The sequence below is a fragment of the Polyodon spathula genome, chromosome 10, assembly GCF_017654505.1.
Source record: "Polyodon spathula isolate WHYD16114869_AA chromosome 10, ASM1765450v1, whole genome shotgun sequence".
Lineage (NCBI taxonomy): Eukaryota > Metazoa > Chordata > Actinopteri > Acipenseriformes > Polyodontidae > Polyodon > Polyodon spathula.
This window is the reverse complement of record NC_054543.1, coordinates 22,724,058-22,740,812: the sequence shown is the minus strand read 5'-3', so window position 1 is coordinate 22,740,812 and position 16,755 is coordinate 22,724,058. Positions and strand designations below refer to the sequence as shown.

Genomic DNA, 16,755 nt, shown 5'->3' with positions numbered 1-16,755 from the left:
CGAATTTCCAGCTGTCGCGTCGTGTCTGTGATCTCTTGTGTGTGCATTGTGTTTTCGCAACGAATTTGTCGTGCCGCCCCAGTAAAAATCGTGTCCCGTCTGGTTTGTGTGGGCCTTAATGATCATATATCTGTCGCCCCTCTCCCCCGCCCGCAGCGTGCAATAGGGTTACAACTAGCGCGGCAGCCCCTGTGAGCAGCTGGAGCGTCACGTGCTCCGGTCCTTTTCCTCCAGAACTTGTCAGAGCGAGTCTGCAGCTGGGCGGCGCAGATGGATATGTTGAAGCGATTGTTCTGAATTTTATACTTTTATCAAGCCGAATAATATACAACAAGCGATCGTGAACCATGCCGGCATACTTCCAGCGTCCCGAGAATGCCCTGAAAAGGGCGAACGGTGAGTAATGAGAAGGCACTGTGCCTGGGTTCACGGCGCCGCAGTTATGGGAGAAGCCATGTTGTTTTTTAGGGGAAATGCTTATTCAGCCCGGCCTTATGGAGGTGTCTGGTCAGGGCCTGCTTTAGGGAACGAAACAATAATAGACAGCGTGCGATAAAGTAGTTGTAAAATGATAATTTTACCCTGGCTCTTTAATATCAGCGCTTTTGTTCACCACAGCATGTTAATGGTTCAAATTAAATAATATGCCCTCTCGTGACTCTTGCAGTTTAGTTTTAATGTCAGTAGTCAGTAACTGGTTTAAAAAACAAACAAACAAACAAAAAAACTGTTCAGTGTGTATGTGTGTGTGATATATATATATAAAAATTTATTTATCCTACAAACGTTAAATTAGTGGGGCTTGTTTTAAATAATGAAATGCCAAATTGTGTTTTTTTTGTTTTGTTTTGTTTTTTAAAGTATTTTATGCAAAAAAATGGAGGAAAGTCACTAAAGTGGCTGTTGCATTCAGATGTAGCGTTTAGGCCTAAGTCCATTTTATTACAAACATGTTTTATTTTTATTATTTTTTTTTTTTTTCTTTTTACTGAAACTGTACTGCTAGTTTGTGTATCGAATGGTCTACCCAAACAGTTAATACGTTTGCCTAATTTGGACTTAGTGATGTCATTTGAAGTGATTTATAGTTACAACAACGGTAGTGAGCAGATAACACAAATGCTGAAAGAAACTTGCTAGTGTTGCATAAGTCGATATCTGGTGTGTATTGTTAGGTACATTTACAACACCTTTATTATGTAGATGTTATCAAAGAACCAACAGGTTCACATTGGTCCTGTAGATTTCAGCGTTGCAATATTCTGAATATTTTTTTTCTCCGTATGTAATAGTTTATTTCATTTTGCAGGAATGCCTTTTATTTGCCTGAGAGCCTATTATAATATTTAATTGCTCGGTTTCTTAGATATGTATGGGAACTTAAACGTTTTATTATTGTAGCTCTAGGCGCAAAGTAAAAACTAAGTTGAGTTGACTGTTCAGGAGGCGAGCTGTAACATGTAGGCAAACGATTGTGCTTCGGTGCTGTGCACTTACTGTGAAACGTTGTCTACAAACCACGACCACCACAACCACATTTTCCAGCAGTGTGCCCTCTGCACGGCTTAAGCGCCCAATACATGTCTGTTACTACTGATAACTGGGGCGTCTACCCTGTGTGAAACAGTAAATTTTGCATGAACCTTGATAATTAAGTTACAAGGAGATACAAAAGAAACACGTAATTATTTGTAGTCTACTAACTGGTTATTGGTTCTAGAATACATTTCATACATATGTAAAGGGATGGGGTGTTTCAGAAGTAATTATTGCTACATAACCAAACAGACCCCGGGGAGTTCCTGGCACACTATAAGTTTGGAGCAAAAGCGAGCGGGATGTTCATTCTGTTTTAGTTGGTCTATAGATATGGCACAGGCTTATAATAGTAGGAACATCATTACAGTTTTCTTCTTAATGACTATTTATTGTTAACTTTGAATGACTATTTTATGTGTGTGTGAACACACACACATATGGATATATATATATATATATATATATATATATATATTATATATATATTATATATATATAGTGTTATAATATATATATATATATATATATATATATATATATATATGTATGTATAGTTATAAATAAATATTTAGTGTTCTGCGATACATCATTTAGCGAATATTGATAGGATACCATGCACGGTATCATGATGTTTGATACTGTCTGGATACTTTGGGTCTTATGTCCATTACATGTTAAATGGCTGCCAAATTCCTTTTTTTGCAAGTGCAAAGTGGCTAATAAGCTAATACTCATAAGAAGAACATAAAGTTTACAAACGAGAGGAGACCATTCAGCCGATCTTGCTCATTTGGTTGTTAGTAGCTTATTGATCCCAGAATGTCATCAAGCAGCTTCTTGAAGGATCCCAGGGTGTCAGCTTTAACAACATTACTGGGGAGTTGATTCCAGACCCTCACAATTCTCTGTGTAAAAAAGTGCCTCCTATTTTCTGTTCTGAATGCCCCTTTTTCTAAACTCCATTTGTGACCCCTGGTCCTTGTTTCTTTTTTCAGGCTGAAAAAGTCCCTTGGGTCGACACTGTCAATACCTTTTAGAATTTTGAATGCTTGAATTAGGTCGCCACGTAGTCTTCTTTGTTCAAGACTGAACAGATTCAATTTTTTTAGCCTGTCTGCATATGACATGCCTTTTAAGCCCGGAATAATTCTGGTCGCTCTTCTTTGCACTCTTTCTAGAGCAGCAATATCTTTTTTATAGCGAGGTGACCAGAACTGAACACAATATTCAAGATGAGGTCTTACTAGTGCATTGTACAGTTTTAACATTACTTCCCTTGATTTAAATTCAACACTTTTCACAATGTATCCGAGCATCTTGTTAGCCTTTTTTATAGCTTCCCCACATTGTCTAGATGAAGACATTTCTGAGTCAACAAAAACTCCTAGGTCTTTTTCATAGATTCCTTCTCCAATTTCAATATCTCCCATATGATATTTATAATGTACATTTTTATTTCCTGCGTGCAGTACCTTACACTTTTCTCTATTAAATGTCATTTGCCATGTGTCTGCCCAGTTCTGAATCTTGTCTAGATCATTTTGAATGACCTTTGCTGCTGCAACAGTGTTTGCCACTCCTCCTACTTTTGTGTCGTCTGCAAATTTAACAAGTTTGCTTACTATACCAGAATCTAAATCATTAATGTAGATTAGGAATAGCAGAGGACCTAATACTGATCCCTGTGGTACACCGCTGGTTACCACACTCCATTCTGAGGTTTTTCCTCTAATCAGTACTTTCTGTTTTCTACATGTTAACCACTCCCTAATCCATGTACATGTGTTTCCTTGAATCCCAACTGCGTTCAGTTTGAGAATTAATCTTTTGTGCGGGACTTTGTCAAAAGCTTTCTGGAAATCTAAATAAACCATGTCATATGCTTTGCAATTATCCATTATGGATGTTGCATCCTCAAAAAAATCAAGCAAGTTAGTTAGGCACGATCTCCCTTTCCTAAAACCATGTTGACTGTCTCCCAGTACCCTGTTACCATATAGGTAATTTTCCATTTTGGATCTTATTATAGTTTCCATAAGTTTGCATATAATAGAAGTCAGGCTTACTGGTCTGTAGTTACCTGGTTCAGTTTTGTTTCCCTTTTTGTGGATCGGTATTACGTTTGCAATTTTCCAGTCTGTCGGTACCACCCCTGTGTCAAGAGACTGCTGCATGATCTTGGTTAGCGGTTTGTAAATTACTTCTTTCATTTCTTTGAGTACTACTGGGAGGATCTCATCCGGCCCAGGGGATTTGTTTATTTTAAGAGCTCCTAGTCCCTTTAACACTTCTGCCTCAGTTATGCTAAAGTTATTTAAAACTGGACAGGAACTGGATGACATGTGGGGCATGTTGTCAGTATCTTCCTTTGTAAAAACTTGTGAAAAGTAATCATTTAACATATTTGCTATTTTTTTTTCTTCATCTACGATTTTGCCATTTGTATCTCTTAAACATTTAATCTCCTCTTTGAATGTTCTCTTGCTGTTGTAATATTGGAAAAACATTTTGGAATTGGTTTTAGCTCCCTTAGCAATGTTCATTTCTATTTCTCTCTTGGCCTTTCTAACTTCCTTTTTGACTTGCGTTTGCAGTTCTGTGTACTCTTTCTGCGTACTTTCTTTTTGGTCCTTTTTTAATGCTCTGTACAGTGCCTTTTTCGCTGATTTTTTTTTTTTTTTTAATTGATCCATTAAACCATTTTGGCAATTTAGTTTTACATTTAGATTTGTCTACTTTAGGGATATAATTGTTTTGCGCCTCTAGTACTACATTTTTGAAGAACAACCATCCTTCTTCTGTGGGTGTTTTCTCTATTTTACTCCAATCTACTTCTGTTAGTCTCTGTTTCATACCTTCATAGTTTGCTTTTCTAAAATTGTAAACCTTAGCTTTAGTCATTACTTTTGGGGATTTAAAAAACACTTCAAATGAGACCATGTTGTGGTCTGAGTTTGCCAGTGGTTCTCTGACCTCCGTTTTTAGTTATTCTGTCTTTGTTATTTGAAAAGACTAAATCAAGGCATGCCTCTCCTCTAGTGGGTGCCTTCACAAATTGTGTTAGGAAGCAGTCATTTGTCATTTCCACCATTTCTATTTCATCCTTCGCGCTACCCACCGGGTTTTCCCATTTTATATGGGGGAAGTTGAAATCCCCCATTAGTATGGCTTCTCCTTTGCTACACGCATTTCTAATGTCATTGTATAACAGATTATTTTGCTCACCGTCTGAATCTGGCGGTCTATAGCATGCAACTGCATTGTTCTGCTGTGCTGTTGGCTCCTCCCCTCGCCCGTGTCTCAGAACCGCGCTGAATTTGAATCAGCTGCTCCGAGTTTCAGCTTGTTTGTTATCAGAAAAACACACGCGGCTGTTTGACTTTGAGCTGCTGCTGTGTTTCCCCAATGTCCTGTGTTTTCTGATTACGAACAAACGGCTTTGGACCCAAACAGAGGGTATAAGGAACAGAGGGTTTAAAGAACATTGGATCACAATCCAGTATCATCACTTACAAAGAAAATAATATACTAGAAGTTTATTTGTGCCAAAATTGTCTAGTTTTAGTATACTGTTGTTAACATTATACTGTCCTAGCTTTGTATATTCTTTTTGTAAATAGTACAACGTAGTTCTCAAATATGGGACATTTCCTAGGTTGTATCTTCTCTCTTGCATACCTGCATTGTCTCTTGCTAAATGTGCACCTCCAGATTCTGCCAAATACTTTTAGAAAACCAGGAGCAATTTCTGCTCTGGATCAAAAAGCTGTAAAGCTCTGCAGCTGCCCACCTGTGTGGATAACTATCAAAAAACTAGTAGAAACTAACTAAAACACAAGTCTGGGAAAAACTAACGGAAGTCTGGACATAGTATGGAATTTTGATGTTGAAACACTGTCTGAACCCTGAGATACTGTACCTATATTGAGTGTATATGAGTGTAATGATTTAGATTCTGGTATAGTAAGCAAACTTGTTAAATTTGCAGACGACACAAAAGTAGGAGGAGTGGCAAACACTGTTGCAGCAGCAAAGGTCATTCAAAATGATCTAGACAAGATTCAGAACTGGGCAGACACATGGCAAATGACATTTAATAGAGAAAAGTGTAAGGTACTGCACGCAGGAAATAAAAATGTACATTATAAATATCATATGGGAGATATTGAAATTGGAGAAGGAATCTATGAAAAAGACCTAGGAGTTTTTGTTGACTCAGAAATGTCTTCATCTAGACAATGTGGGGAAGCTATAAAAAAGGCTAACAAGATGCTCGGATACATTGTGAAAAGTGTTGAATTTAAATCAAGGGAAGTAATGTTAAAACTGTACAATGCACTAGTAAGACCTCATCTTGAATATTGTGTTCAGTTCTGGTCACCTCGCTATAAAAAAGATATTGCTGCTCTAGAAAGAGTGCAAAGAAGAGCGACCAGAATTATTCCGGGCTTAAAAGGCATGTCTTATGCAGACAGGCTAAAAGAATTGAATCTGTTCAGTCTTGAACAAAGAAGACTACGTGGCGACCTAATTCAAGCATTCGAAATTCTAAAAGGTATTGACAGTGTCGACCCAAGGGACTTTTTCAGCCTGAAAAAAGAAACAAGGACCAGGGGTCACAAATGGAGATTAGACAAAGGGGCATTCAGAACAGAAAATAGGAGGCAATTTTTTACACAGAGAATTGTGAGGGTCTGGAATCAACTCCCCAGTAATGTTGTTGAAGCTGACGCCCTGGGATCCTTCAAGAAGCTGCTTGATGAGATTCTGGGATCAATAAGCTACTAACAACCAAACGAGCAAGATGGGCCGAATGGCCTCCTCTCGTTTGTAAACTTTCTTATGTTCTTATTGTAATACAGACTACTCAAAACCTCAGACAAATGTGTAATGATCACTTTACAGTTTGAAGCTGTGTATCTCTCAGCTGTTCCTGGTTTGTTTTCCCCTAGTGACGTCACGCCAGCTTTGTGCATCTCCGGTGCGTTGTCAGTATTTTCCAGAATATGTGATTAGTTTTACTTCTCTCACTGCTCTAAAATCGATCATGCAGCTATAATTTCATGCTCATTGTGAAAGTAAACCAAGTACGACCCCAAAGCCAAAAAATTTTCTATGTGCGATATGGACTTTAAATTATTATACAACATAGTCTACCATAGTGACTACTGTATTTTACATCTGTGGTCTAGAAACATGGAATAGTGAAATTGCTTGCCTTAAAGTATATTGGCAGATTAAGTGAGAACTTAAGTGGCTCTGATCAGCCTGTACAATGCTTGTAGAACCCACAGCTGGTTTTACTTATTTTACTGTGGAATCACCCTGCATTGCATCAACCACCTATGTATGGTTACCTCAAAAACTGCTTGATGCAATCCAGGGGCTTCTCTGTTGATGTGTAACTCACTCGCTTTCATTTTCTGCTTTTGATAATGTATAGGGAGTGGTAATATTAAATCATTAAGATGTTTACAGTGCCTCTGACCAGCTAGCAAAAGGCTCAAGTTTGTGTTTTTTAATTTGTGTTTCTTCCAGAGTTTCTTGAGGTTGACAAAAAGCAGCCAGCACTCGACGTTCTTTACGACGTGATTAAGAGCAAAAAGCATCGAACATGGCAGAAGATCCACGAGCCGATCATGCTCAAGTACCTGGAGCTCTGTGTGGACCTCCGCAAGAGCCACCTGGCCAAGGAAGGCTTGTACCAGTATAAGAACATCTGCCAGCAGGTCAGTGTGTTATTGGAGCTTGTTTTGTATGTTTTTAAGGAACATTCACAATGCAGATGCACATGTACACGTTCAGTCTGTCGCAAGTGTTACATTTGCAGTCAAATTCATTAAGAGCTGACTGCAATACCTGTATCTCGAGCTGCTTTGTAACTGTAGGGCCCTGTGAAATCAGTTTTATTTTTAATTTTTGTATTTATTTTTTCCTGTGGTTTTTTTTTTTAGTTTTAAAAGTCTAAATTGTTTGTTTTTATAACCACAACTGTTTGATGCGTTCACAGCAATGATGAAGCTTGAAATGCATGAAAAAATGACAAAAAAAACCTTTCTAAACGGTTTTAATCAAGGTGCTTTCAGAAATAAGGCTACAAATTGGTGCAATGTAATAGAAACAAACTAGGAACATTGCACATTAACAGTAGAACTGTCGGGTTTATACTATTACCTAGAACAGCCAGCAATAGACATTTTGACAGGTACATTTTAAACAGCTTCGATATGAAAATGAAACGCAAACTATCAGATACAACTCAAAGGATATATTTATGAACATTATATCTAACATTTGCATAGCAGAAACACTGTTTAAATGAAAAAATACGAAATTGTACAAAAGCAATTATTTACATAAATAACATAAGCCTTTTTTTTTTTTTTTTTTTTACATTAGCCTACTGCATAGCACGACTTCAAAAAATGAAAACTATAATAAAATAAACATTTCAAAAGAAAGTAGTGTAACCAGCTGTAAACTGGTTATATATGCAAACTTATGGAAACTATAATAAGATCCAAAATGGAAAATTACCTATATGGTAACAGGGTACTGGGAGACAGTCAACATGGTTTTAGGAAAGGGAGATCGTGCCTAACTAACTTGCTTGATTTTTTTGAGGATGCAACATCGATAATGGATAATTGCAAAGCATATGACATGGTTTATTTAGATTTCCAGAAAGCTTTTGACAAAGTCCCGCACAAAAGATTAATTCTCAAACTGAACGCAGTTGGGATTCAAGGGAACGCATGTACATGGATTAGGGAGTGGTTAACATGTAGAAAACAGAAAGTACTGATTAGAGGAAAAACCTCAGAATGGAGTGTGGTAACCAGCGGTGTACCACAGGGATCAGTATTAGGTCCTCTGCTATTCCTAATCTACATTAATGATTTAGATTCTGGTATAGTAAGCAAACTTGTTAAATTTGCAGACGACACAAAAGTAGGAGGAGTGGCAAACACTGTTGTAGCAGCAAAGGTCATTCAAAATGATCTAGACAAGATTCAGAACTGGGCAGACACATGGCAAATGACATTTAATAGAGAAAAGTGTAAGGTACTGCACGCAGGAAATAAAAATGTACATTATAAATATCATATGGGAGATATTGAAATTGGAGAAGGAATCTATGAAAAAGACCTAGGAGTTTTTGTTGACTCAGAAATGTCTTCATCTAGGCAATGTGGGGAAGCTATAAAAAAGGCTAACAAGATGCTCGGATACATTGTGAAAAGTGTTGAATTTAAATCAAGGGAAGTAATGTTAAAACTGTACAATGCACTTGTAAGACCTCATCTTGAATATTGTGTGCAGTTCTGGTCACCTCGCTATAAAAAAGATATTGCTGCTCTAGAAAGAGTGCAAAGAAGAGCGACCAGAATTATTCCGGGTTTAAAAGGCATGTCATATGCAGACAGGCTAAAAGAATTGAATCTGTTCAGTCTTGAACAAAGAAGACTACGTGGCGACCTAATTCAAGCATTCAAAATTTTAAAAGGTATTGACAGTGTCGACCCAAGGGACTTTTTCAGCCTGAAAAAAGAAACAAGGACCAGGGGTCACAAATGGAGTTTAGAAAAAGGGGCATTCAAAACAGAAAATAGGAGGCACTTTTATACAGAGAATTGTGAGGGTCTGGAATCAACTCCCCAGTAATGTTGTTGAAACTGACACCCTGGGATAATTGTCAAGAAGCTGCTTGATGAGATTTTGGGATCAATAAGCTACTAACAACCAAACGAGCAAGATGGGCCGAATGGCCTCCTCTCGTTTGTAAACTTTCTTATGTTCTTGTATGTAGGCCCTCATACAGAATTGTAAAATCGAAATCATTATTTATAAAAAAAAAAAAAAAAAAAAAAAAAAGGAAATAACTCTGTTCACATTGTTTTGATGGGAATGCTCGTTCAGGGAAACAAAGTAGCCCACATATTGGCACAGTCCACACAAATGTAACGGTGATCAACTTGTCATGTGCATTTACCACATACTGCTCTTTCACACTGGGCACAGATATTGGACTTTGGCGGAGTGTCCCTCCCCTTTGTTTATTATTGTTTTGATTTGTTAATGTGACGACGAAAGCAGTCTGATACTCTTATTTGTTATTATTATGTATTGTTTGGCCGGATGAGCGAGATGCTGTCCGCCCGGTTATTGTTTTTATTTTTAAATACCTTGTGAGGATGCGTAACTGAACAGTTACTGATTATTTAACTAGCTGACAGTCAGGCATGCTTGTTTAATCTCGTGCAGACTATGGCCGGGGGGTAATAAGGTAATAAGGCTGTCTGCGCTCGGAGTGTCAGAGGAGAGAGAAGTCTGTGAAAGAGGATTAAAAACTAGGAAACAATTGCTATACATGCTGGCTAAAAACCAGCATGATACTTGTTATAGTGCTGTATATTTGTTTGGTTTCGTTTAAATCTTATTTTCTGTTTATGATTTAATAAATATACTGAGAGTCACTGCTCAGTTTTCACCCACCAGTCCTTGTTTTTGAGTCTGTGTTCTTCCAGGTCACCACTACAGTCATCCTGTTCACACAGATGTTTTATTTTTATTGCATTTAGTTACCTAACATTGTTTTCTGTTGCGTATGTCACTTGATGCACACTGTATCCAAGTTGAGCTGCGTTTCTCTGCTGCTTAGCAGCTTTCAGATCGAAATGTTTCTGCCAAAGTCTCCATGGCTAGCATCATAAGATGATATTTTCCCCTGTGCATTCATTGTATAAAACAAAGAAATTGACGGCTGCCATGTCCAGTACATTGTAAAATACAGCAACTGGACACCGGTGATTGCTTTCACGGAGAACTAAGTTTTGCGCAGATGGTGGAAACTCTCTTCTCGCTTTGTTTACTGTACCAACCAGGTAGTTTTTCTTCAACTTTTTTGCTAATTAGTGAAATAAAAAAAAGTCATTGGTAACATTCATCCCTTTTTCTAAGCACGGTTACATCAGCCTAAGTACCACATTATCACCCAGTCTCTGACCAGCTGGGCGAGTTTCATCTTTGCACAGGTAGGGGTTTGGTCCACTGCCAGCCAAAACTTGATTTATAGATTTGACAGGCTTGTTTGACGTGTATTGTGTCCACCGACACTGTGCTTTTGTCGGAAACGGCTGCTTGGCCATGTACTGTTTTATGTTTAGCTTGAAGCAGGCAATGCTGTTTTCAATGAAGTCGTTCCAAGTTCCTGCTGCCAATGCAGATATATCTGTAGTTGCTGTCAAATCCAAAATGCAAAAATCTCAGGATTTCTCAAAAAACTCTTGTAATAGTAATATTATAGATGGCAAACTATATGCTCAGGTAGACAGCCGGACGGCAGTTCTCCAAGGAATTGATATAATTACAATAGAGGTTTGGATAACCACATATCTAGACTTCAGGAGCAATACTTTATTCAAATACATACTGCTGTAAACTCAGCAGAGGTAGAGATAACATACTGGCTTGTACACATAAAAAAAAAAAATGTATTGTAGGTTATATTGACAATAAAAGCATGTATTGTAACAAGCCATCAAAATGACTACTTTTGGCGGTTCTAGGTAGAAGTGCTTATAACTTTTTATTTTTGCGTTTGACTTTCAAATGCCATCAGGATATTTAACATATGTATTTAGGAAAAGTCAAAAACAGACAACCGCGGATCTTTAACACACGCAAAGTAATTTAAATGAAGAGAGAAAACCGTCAAAATGACTACCGTGACGGTTCTAGTGTTACTTATTTTTTTTGTTTTAGACACAAGGTGAACTATAACATTTCAAAATTGATTTAATGTTTTCATTAATTCATGATAATGTAAATCAAAACCCAACTATTGTTTTATTCTACTTTTAATAAAAAGGCACTTAGTAATAGTTCCCTGAGAACTTTGGAGAAAAAAATGCAGCAACTAGACCCTACATTCTGCAGTAGTCATTACAGTGCTATCTGCTCAGAATATCTTATAGGTAGTCGTTTTTCCCCAAGCGATAACGGTAGCTAGCAAGTGAAGTGACTCGAGAGGCAGCACTTTTTTACAGTTAGTTGTGTATGGTGGCTGAGAGGTGCAAAAATAGTTTGTTTCCATGACATGTGTTTCTTGAAACCACTTGTCATATAAACACTGTGGTATTTCAATGAATTTTTTCAAATATGTACATATATATTTTGTTTTAAACTGATTTTGTGGTAATGTCCTCGGATGCCTAATTCTGTTTTTTTTCTCTGAGTTCCACGATTGTCAGTGTTCTCAGCAAGGCAGATTTCATATGGCCCTATAACTGTTTGCATTATTGATAGTGCCAAAAAATTCCTGTACTGTGTGCTGACATTTTGGTGTGCTTGTGCAATAGGTGAACATCAAGTCCTTGGAGGATGTTGTCAGGGCTTATCTCAAGTTGGCTGAAGAGAAGACGGAGACTGCAAAAGGGGAGTCCCAGCAGATGGTGCTTGATATTGAGGATCTGGATAACATTCAAACACCAGAGAGGTGAGGCATGCTTAAGTATTGTAGTGGCATGTGTTTTACATAAAAAGTACTTATTTTAAAAGGTTAAAAGCAGGTATAAAAAGTCTTTCAAAACTTTGTGTCATCCATTAGTGGTCACTAGATGACAGCTGAACAATTTGCAGCTCGGCTAGTGGTAGAAAGATTTAAGTCACCCTGCATTGTGTGTTCTGGCACCAGAGGATATACATGTACCTGTGTGTCACACTTCAACTTTGTGTTAAAACATGGTAAGGACGTTATTTAAAAAAATTTCAAGAGTATCAGATTTGTCAGTCTAGCTAGAATATTTACACAGTGATAGCTTTAATTTTGTTCACTGTCTTGGTGGAGAATCTAAAAAGCAGAATCCAATCAGAAACATTTAATTCCAGAATGTGTAAAGGATAATTTGACTGAGTAATATGTCTCCTTATGCATATTCATATAGGCAGCAGTGAAAGAGTATAAATACCACTGTATTCCGTGCTGTCTGTCTACGAGAGAATATATAAGAGGTGTTTGAACTGCAGAAGGCAGTTGTCCCCTGTTCATTGCTCTTGTCGTTTCTGTTTCCAGTGTGCTGCTGAGTGCTGTCAGTGGGGAGGATACCCAGGACCGAACAGACCGCCTGCTGCTGACTCCCTGGGTCAAGTTCCTGTGGGAATCGTACAGACAGTGCTTGGACCTGCTCAGGAATAACTCCAAGGTGGAGCGCCTCTATCATGACATTGCTCAGCAAGGTAACAAGCTCTAGGCTTTGTGTAGTGTATTTGTACTCTCAGCTAACCAGTTCACAAGTCTGAAATACTGTTTTGGGGGTTTTTGGACTGCATATGAAAAATAAGTTAAATTGACACTCTAGACCTTTTAATTATGTTCCACCTCCTGCTCTCGTTCATACATTTATAAGGTGAAAGTAGACAATATTTACAAAAGGCATTAGCTGAAATTTTCTTTACTTCCTTACACATTTTACCACACTGGTTTGTCCAGGCGATACTATTTGGAGATCCACACCACATGTATAAATGCCTGACATGGTTGTGAACATTGAGAAATAGTTTGTCGAAGTGCTTGTCTACTTTGTACGAGTGTGTGTTTATTTAATTTTTTTATTAATGTTTTGAAGCCATTGGCCGAGTATTAATGTATGTACCACAGTGACTTCAATCAATGACACTAATTCATATGTATGTGTGTTTGGGGTTTTTCCAGCCTTCAAGTTCTGCCTGCAGTACACACGTAAAGCGGAGTTCCGCAAGCTGTGTGATAACCTGAGGATGCACCTGGGGCAGATCCAGCGCCACCACAACCAGAGCACAGCCATCAACTTGAACAACCCTGAGAGCCAGTCCATGCACCTGGAGACCAGGCTGGTCCAGCTGGACAGTGCCATCAGCATGGAGCTGTGGCAGGTCAGGTTGCCCTCATGTCTTCTGTGTTAGGTTTGCTGTTTCTAATGCTGGGCAGCTTGCTACAAAGCTATTAATTACATTAGCCTTGAAGGTAAACAAGGCAGAACTAGGACTTGGTGGCATAAGTTACAAAAAAATAAATAATTAAATCTCAAGGGGGAGGGGAGTTAAAGTTAAATGGAGTCATTTCAAACAGTGAGTAGTAGGACAAGGCAGAGGGCACAAATGAGACCTGAGTAAGTAAAGTAACTGCAGAACATAATCTGTTACACAGAATGTTATAGATGCATGAAATAATTTGACTTGTGACTTTAGTAGCATCTAAAACCAGTAGGCACATTTGCAAACAAAAATTAAATATTCCATTAGTTGGGGAAAATTGTGTGCTAGCAAGGGATGAGTGTTTATGAATTTAACATTTCTTACACACTTGTGTAGCTGAGATGTTTCCAAACAGCTCCATGCTAGGTGTGGCAGATTACACTAATTGAGTGTGTGCTTGTTCACTGTAGCAAGTCTGCCTTTTTAACGTCACTTTGAGGGGGGTGATTTAGTTACGGATGCTTTATTTTCTGTTAATGTGTATCTGTGTTTAATTGTATTTAAGGCTTTTGTTTTGTGCACTCCAGGAAGCCTTCAAGGCAGTGGAGGATATCCATGGCCTCTTTGCCCTGTCCAAGAAGCCTCCCAAACCCCAGTTAATGGCAAACTACTACAACAAAGTGTCTACTGTCTTCTGGAAGTCTGGCAATGCTCTTTTCCATGCATCAACCCTGCACCGGCTCTACCACCTCTCCAGAGAAATGAGAAAGAACCTCACCCAGGAGGAGATGCAGAGGTCTGTAAATCACAAGGCTTCTTGCATGACTATCAAACACTCAGCAGTGCTGAATTGTTAGAAATACTAAAGAAATTCAATGACAAAAGCGTTGACTAGAAGTGTTCAATGTTTCTCAATGTGGAGATGTTATTGAGTTTAAGTTTTTTCTTTTAGTATTTCCAAATTAAGGCTTACGGGATGGATACAAAATGTTAGAGGGTCTGACATGGTCATGTGACCATGTTTTGTTTCCAGGTGGTAAAGACCTAATAATTTAAGATATTGACTTCATACTGTACACACCTCTGTATTCTGTGACTTTAGTCTTTGATAAAGCCAATACATTGGGAACTTCATCTGGAAACCAGTCACATGATCCACAATACATCAGATGAACATTGCACTTTGGTCTTTTACGGGCTTACCCCAAAACTGCCACAGCTGCAATGCCAGTTAGATGTAGCATCTATATTTGCATGGCGATATAAACGGTGCATGTTGAATTGCATGGACTTCTGATATGGCTAACCTGCCATATTGAAGGTTTTATGTTTTTTTTTTTTTGTTTGTTTTGTTTTTTTTTGGTCTACGTTTTAATATCTGGCACATTGTTTAACCTCTGGCCATATCAATGACACGGACCACACTGGTACACAGCTGATTACTATAAAAAAAAAATGTTGCCAGTGTTCATTAAATTCACTGTTTTGCATCCACATTGTTCCAACCATTGGCCATATGAATGATACAAATCTATCTATTTTACATGTTAAATTACAAGCCATTTGATCTGATGGATCTATAGATTATGGACACAGATGCTGACCCAGATACCCCTGATCTGATTTTGATTAGACTATTCATGGCACATTTCAGTAGATGCTGTTCTGCATGCTTTACTTTTTTTTTTATTTCTTTTTCTGGCAATGTTGCATCCTGTGACTTTATATGTTCCTAACATAATACTGTTCCCCACCCCACACCCTTCCCTCACCCCCCAACAGGATGTCTACCCGTGTGCTGCTGGCAACCTTGTCCATTCCTATCACCCCTGAACGTACTGACATTGCCCGTCTTTTGGATATGGACGGCATCATTGTAGAGAAACACAGACGATTGGCAACACTTTTGGGTCTGCAGTCCCCACCCTCCCGTCAAAGCCTGATTAACGACATGGTAAGGATGTACAAAGTCTATTGCTACTATTAAAAATGACCAAGCATTGTTGAGGCTTATTGGAGACCAGAGATGTGTCTTTTCACCTTATCTTAATTCTTAAATACTACTAATTTTTACTTTATTCTGATTTTTTTGTGTTTTAATAAAAAATAAAATGCATTATGAACCACGGAGTGCAATTAACTCCAATACAGGTATATGTTAAATTGCATTGTGATGTGTGTCCCCATTCTAGATCTATTTTATGTGCAATATAGATCATTATTTTTTTAATCAGCATTTCTGTGAGGTGCACCATGTTAATAAGAGAGCAATTAATTGATATAAAGACAGTGCACACACTTGATTGTCTAGCTCCCAGTGCCTTTGGGAGACGTGATATTTTGATGTGCCAGATACAGTGGGGGTTAATTAGCAGTGTGGCTCTCTTGTAGCCAGCCCTGCTAGTCACCTTCAAACAATTGTCAAGCAAGTATAATTTTAGTTTGGATTTTTGACAGGCTTGCTGATAGTTCTAGTCAGTGCTTTCACACAGATTACATTAAAAACGGTTCTGCTTGTCTTGATATTATGCAAATGCAATGTCCAATTTTATTTAAGTATAAAATTAGTTTGCAGTAGTATGCCAGGCTAGCATTAAGGCAGTTGCACTGCCAGCTGAAAAGCAGATGTGTTTGGGACTTGCTCCTTTTCTGACTGATCTTTTGTCTTCTTTTATGGTCTTGCTGCCGACTTTGTGAACTTGAGATCCCTTATGCTTTATTTGTTGGCACAAATTGACATAAGTCTGAAATGTGTATAACACGGTGTCTTTTGTTAGATGTTCTCTGAGTTAACTAGTATGTTACCTAATTAACCTTTTGTCATCAATTATTGTTAACAGGTGAGGGTCCATGATTACTATAAATATAGGTAGCATAGGCACAAGTTTGTCATTCCTGAATGTAAGGGAGCAGAAAATGGCAAAATACGCTCAGTTAAGCAAAGAAAAAAGACTAATTACTTTAAGAAATGAAGGTCAAGGGTAAGCGCATGAGTTCTGCATGTGTGATTCCCACTGTCAAGCATGGAGGAGGCAGTGTCATGGTCTGGGGTTGCTTTGCTGGAGACAGAGTTGGTGATCTTTACCAAGTCCATGGCAAGCTCAACCAGCATGGCTGTCATAGCATACTTCAGAGGCATGCCATTCCATCAGGATTAGGGCTAGTTGGGCAGTCCTTCATTCTTCAGCAAGATAATGACCTGAAACACACCTGAAAGTTGTGCAAGAACTATCTGGCTTAAAAGGAAAGTGAAGGACAACT

General features: G+C 38.2%; 1 protein-coding gene across 5 annotated transcripts in view; it reads left to right on the top strand.

Annotated features, from left to right (window-relative positions):
- The first annotated feature begins 209 nt into the window (after positions 1 to 209).
- LOC121321990 (eukaryotic translation initiation factor 3 subunit A-like) overlaps positions 210 to 16,755 on the top strand; it is a 50,792-nt gene continuing 34,246 nt past the window's right edge. For 4 of the 5 annotated variants that reach the window (XM_041261388.1, XM_041261385.1, XM_041261386.1 and 1 more), the window contains exons 1-7: positions 210 to 396; positions 7,078 to 7,268; positions 11,901 to 12,037; positions 12,614 to 12,777; positions 13,253 to 13,452; positions 14,082 to 14,290; positions 15,277 to 15,448. In XM_041261388.1, coding sequence (XP_041117322.1) covers positions 348 to 396; positions 7,078 to 7,268; positions 11,901 to 12,037; positions 12,614 to 12,777; positions 13,253 to 13,452; positions 14,082 to 14,290; positions 15,277 to 15,448 — 1,122 coding nt within the window. In that variant the 5' untranslated portion in view covers positions 210 to 347. Of the gene's footprint in view, positions 397 to 7,077; positions 7,269 to 11,900; positions 12,038 to 12,229; positions 12,286 to 12,613; positions 12,778 to 13,252; positions 13,453 to 14,081; positions 14,291 to 15,276; positions 15,449 to 16,755 lie in introns of those variants that run through there. The other variant, XM_041261387.1, reaches the window with a different exon arrangement.